At 32.3% G+C, this 5,062-nt stretch overlaps 1 protein-coding gene across 1 annotated transcript; it reads left to right on the forward strand.

Moving 5' to 3' along the window:
* Positions 1-4,690, forward strand: LOC142518855 (uncharacterized). The gene is made up of 4 exons (XM_075621683.1): positions 1-277; positions 356-416; positions 502-646; positions 4,181-4,690. The coding sequence occupies exons 1-4, from the start codon at positions 40-42 to the stop codon at positions 4,430-4,432; spliced, it is 696 nt and encodes a 231-aa protein (XP_075477798.1). The 5' UTR covers positions 1-39; the 3' UTR covers positions 4,433-4,690.
* The last annotated feature ends 372 nt before the right edge of the window (positions 4,691-5,062 follow it).

Below are 5,062 nucleotides of genomic sequence, written 5' to 3' on the forward strand. Positions count from 1 at the left end.
TTCACCTCAGTCTTGGCATTCACGCTTAAACAATCGACAATGGCGTCCGCAGTTTTATCTCAATCTATGTTCTCCAATCTCAGTTCTTCACAGTCACCAATTCCTAAGAAAAATACCGGTAATGCTACTCCATCGTCTGTTTCTGTAAATCAATCTCGTTGTTTCTCCAGATCGCATGTCGTTTCGGGGCAAACCATGAGGGCCCAGAAAATTTTTATCGTCCATTCAAATTCCTCTGACGATGGAAGCTCCTCTGAGGAAACCCCGATTGAATTGAGTATGGAATCTTGATCTGTAGGGGGCAGATATTGGGGTTTTGTTTCGGTTTTGTTGATTCTTTTGTTCTCTTTTTCAGGGTACCCGGCGTTCCCTACGGTGATGGACATCAATAAGATTCGAGAAATTTTGCCTCATAGGTGAATGAAGTTTCTAACATTCTTGATTCACAAATGTATAAATGTTATACGGATTTTCATTTGGGTTTCTTCGATTACATTGTAGATATCCGTTTTTATTAGTGGATAGAGTGGTTGAGTATACTCCAGGTGTGTCTGCTGTGGCAATCAAGAATGTTACGATAAATGATGATTTCTTCCCTGGTCATTTTCCGGATAGGCCAATCATGCCGGGCGTGCTAATGGTTGAGGTGAGCTATGCTTATATATATACACACACACACATGTATTTCCTTATCGCTGTAGATTTTTATCTATCTTTCCGATCTACCTCTATTTTCGAAAATTATATCTATACACATGAAAATTTCGAAAATCTAATATTGTTTTTATCATCTTGCTTGATATCTCTTTTATCTTGATCCATACGTGTACCAATATTATATCAGATCTTATATCTTTATCTTGTATTCTATTCCAAAATTTCAAAATTACATCCCACAAATTTCGAAATACATATGCATATATCTAATATCTCATTATTTAAAATCTTGGATCTTGACCTATTTAATTATCCCAAAAATCAAAATATAGGCTTATCATCAAATATCGAATTCTAGGAATATTTGTATACACATGTTTAATTATCTTACATAATTTTAAATAATCTGGATAATCTTAAATAAAAGATCTTGGATAAACCCAATACAACTTTAAGTGCAAAAATGATATATCAAGTTCTAAAAAAAATTGTAGGTTTTACATGTGTAAGTTGGGTTTTTCCGTCGCCCAATTTATTGAGTAGGCTTAAGTCACATTCTCCTTGATGATTTCATAACTAACTCCTTGTTCAACCATTTGGTCAGTGGATTCATTATATTATAATTTGACTTACATAGTCAACATAGATAATTCCAGTTAAGAGTAGTTATCTGATGGTAATATGTCTAAGACTTATATGTCTAGACTTATCATTATACATATTGCTTTTAGCCAATCCAATCGCAGATTGGCTATCACAATCTATATATATAGCTGGCATAGTTTTAGCCCATACTCGAACATCTTCTGAGAATTGACGTAGTCATTCATCATCTTCAACACATTTTTCAAGAGCTATAAACTCAGATTTCATCGTGGATCCTGCTATTATTGTCTACTTAGAAGATTTACACGCAATTGTTGAACCTCCAAAGTGAATACAAATCCTCTTGTAGACTTTGAGTCTTTCATTTCAAATATCCAGTTTGCATCACTGTATCCTTTTATAACAACAAGATATCTGATATAGTGCAGTACATGTTCACAAGTTTACTTTAAATATCTCAACAATCTGACAATTGTTTTCCAGTATTAAGCTCTTGGTTCCTCTTTAATATGCTTAATTTGTTTATAGTGTAGGTTATTTCTGTTTTTGTACAACTCATTAAGTACATAAGACTTTCAATTATTCGAGAGTATTCTAATTGAGAGATGCTCCAGTCTCGATTATTTGATAAATGTTGACTCGTATATATAGGAATTATATCCAATGAAGAGTAATCTTTATTGAATTTTTCAAGAATTTTGTCAATATAATGAGATTGACTTAGAACTAGTCATTCTGATAATCTATAGATTTTAATTCCAAATATTACATCGGCTAGGCTCATATCTTTCATGTTAAATCTTGAATTCAAAACTTTCTTAGTAGATTTAATTATCTTATCATTACTTGCGATGTTAAGCATATCATCTCCGTAAAACACAAAATGACAACCATTTTCAGTGTCCTTTACGTATATATATTTTCATTTTCTATCATGACTTTATAAAAATTTTCATGTCATTGCTTTGGTGATTTTGTTTAAGCCATATAGAGATTTTACTAGTTTACAAACCTTGTTTTCTTGTCCAGATATAGAAAATCTCCAGGTTGTTCTATGTAAATTTCCTCTATTAAATCTACATTTAGAAAAACTATTTTTAAATCTATTTGGTGTACTTCAAGATTTCGCAAGGCGACAATCCCAAGTATCACACAAATAAAAGTTATTTTCATTATAGGAGAATAAGTGTCAAAATGATCAAGTCATTCACGTTGACGATAAGCTTTGATTACCAATCTGGATTTATATTTATCTATAGTTCCATTTGATTTCATTTTCCGCTTGAAAATCCATTTACAACCTAGTGGTTTTCTTTCCAGAGGAAGATTCATTAATTCTTATTTATGGTTCTGTAAAATGAATTCTATTTCAGAATTGATAGTCTTTTTCCATTGAGGCTTCTCAGATGAATCAACTAATTTTTTGAAGCTATGAGGTTCACTTTCCTTAATGAATGTAATAAAACCCAGAACAAATTATTTTTCTACCCTAGCTCTCTTGCTATGTCTGAGTTCAACCTCATTATGAATTTACTGTTCTTTTTCCATTGTCTCAAAGAGTGAAACATTTCTTGATTCCATTATCGTATTTTTGTGAATATCAGATATTTGAGATTCATGTATAAGAAAACGATAAGCGTGATTTTTTTGTACATATCTAATAAAAATTTAGTCAAATAATTTTTGGTCTTATCTTTATCTTCTTCGGTGTGGGCACTGCTACCAAGGCAATACACCCCCACTCGCAATTACTGGTAGGAAGGAGTTCATTTTTTCCATAATTCATATGAAATTTTATCTTGCTTCTTTTGGGGAACCTTATTTAAAAGATAATTTGTTGTTAGAACAGCATCTGCCACATGTTCTGTGGTAAACGGAACTCAATACCATTGTATTCATCCTTTCTTTTAAAGTGTGATTCTTTCTCTCTGCAATATCATTTTCAAAGGAGAATAAGATGTCATTCTTTCGTGTTTGATACCATGTTGAGTACAAAAGTCAGTAAATTGTGATTCATATTCACCTTCATGATCACTTTTTAGCACCTAAATTTTCTTGTTAAGTTGATTCTCAACTCAACTTTGTACATGATAAATTTTTATATGGCTTTATATTTACTTTTGAGAAGATGAACATAAAAAAATCTTGTGATATCATCGACAAATATAATAAATATTTATTTTCACTATGTGTTTGTACTCCTTTTAAATTACATACATGTGTGAATTAGATTAAGGAGTTCATTATTTCTTTTAATGGCTTGGAAAGATGATGTTGCAAGTTTTGTCTCAACACAATTTTCGCATTTGTGTTGTTTATCGGTTCATTCAGAATGTATGAATGTTTTTATAAGTTAATTAAGCTACGAATATTATCATAATTAACATGTTCTACTCTATCATACCACAAATTGGAAGACTCGAGTAAGTAAGCAGAAGACTTCATTTCATTAATCACGGGCTTAATAATCATTACATTGATTTTGATAGTCTCTTACATATCATTTGCCAACAAGCATTTCATTATTTGACAAAACAAACCTTATATTACTCAAAGGCAATGTGAAAATCATCTTGTTTAAAAGCGAACCGGACACTAGATTCTTTCGGACCTCAAGCACATTCAACACATAGTTGAGAGTCAGCTCTTTCTCAGACGTCATCTTTAAGATCACTTTCCTTTGTCCCCTTGATATATGAGGTTGAAAAGTTTTCCACAGAAAAAATTTCACCATTCTATGATTTATCCAGAGATTCAAAAGTCCAGATTAATTCAAGAATACAGAGAACCAAAAGACACTATTACACAATTTTCCATTCAAACTTTAATTTTAATTCCATTTTACAAAATTCAAAAATGAGGTTCAACTCCTACCATTACCATAGTAACTTGGTTTTTTTGTTACTGTCGGGTTCAGGCAATGGCTCAGGTTGGTGGATTGGCGTTGCTACAACCCGAATTTGAAGGGTCACGGGACAAATTTTTCTTTGTTGGAGTTGATAAAGTAAGATTCAGGAAGCCGGTAATCGCAGGAGACACCATGGTGATGAGAATGAACGTTGTGAAGTTGCAAAAACGTTTTGGAATAGCAAAGATGGAAGGAAAAGCTTATGTGGGAGGTGAAGTTGTTTGTGAAGGAGAATTCTTGATGGCTATGGGGAGCGAGTGACTGAAGCAGATAAATTAATTTTGGTTACTTTATGTAGTTGACGTTCATCTGTCATAGAGTTTAATAATTTTTACACTTAATAATATAAATAAGAGTCAAACGCATGAAATATAGATCAGGTGAATACAAATAACCCGAAACAAAATCGTGGTTGTAGCTTTGTTTAGCAGATCGACAGCAATGTCCTCTCCCATTTTGTTTATCGATCCTCAACGATTCTTGCCAGAGCTTTGCTACGGCTCGTGCTATTTTCTCAAGTTGCAAGACTAACTTTTTATTCAAATATCAGATCAATTGTAATTACTTATTGGGTTCGGGTAGTCGTGATATCGGGATATTACGGGATAACTGGCAATATATTTAAGGCAAAAACTCATGTGAGACGGTCTCACGGGTCGTATTTTGTGAGACAGATCTTTAATTTTGGTAATCCATGAAAAATATTACTTTTTATGCTAAGAATATTACTTTTATTGTGATTATCGGTAGAGTTGACCCGTCTCACAGATAAAGATTCTGAGACCGTCTCACAAGAGATCTACTCTATATTTAAAGATGAACTTATATATATTTATATACTTTTCAACCAAAATATAAAAAGAGTTTTTTTAAAAAAAATAAATAAAAGGA

Source organism: Primulina tabacum, chromosome 11 (assembly GCF_025594145.1).
Source record: "Primulina tabacum isolate GXHZ01 chromosome 11, ASM2559414v2, whole genome shotgun sequence".
NCBI lineage: Eukaryota > Viridiplantae > Streptophyta > Magnoliopsida > Lamiales > Gesneriaceae > Primulina > Primulina tabacum.

Coding starts and splice junctions, on each gene's coding strand:
- LOC142518855 (XM_075621683.1), top strand. CDS start 40: ATGGCGTCCGCAGTTTTATCTCAATCTATGTTCTCCAATCTCAGTTCT. Junction 417..501: donor CGAGAAATTTTGCCTCATAG/GTGAATGAAGTT, acceptor ATTACATTGTAG/ATATCCGTTTTTATTAGTGG. Junction 647..4,180: donor CGGGCGTGCTAATGGTTGAG/GTGAGCTATGCT, acceptor TGTCGGGTTCAG/GCAATGGCTCAGGTTGGTGG.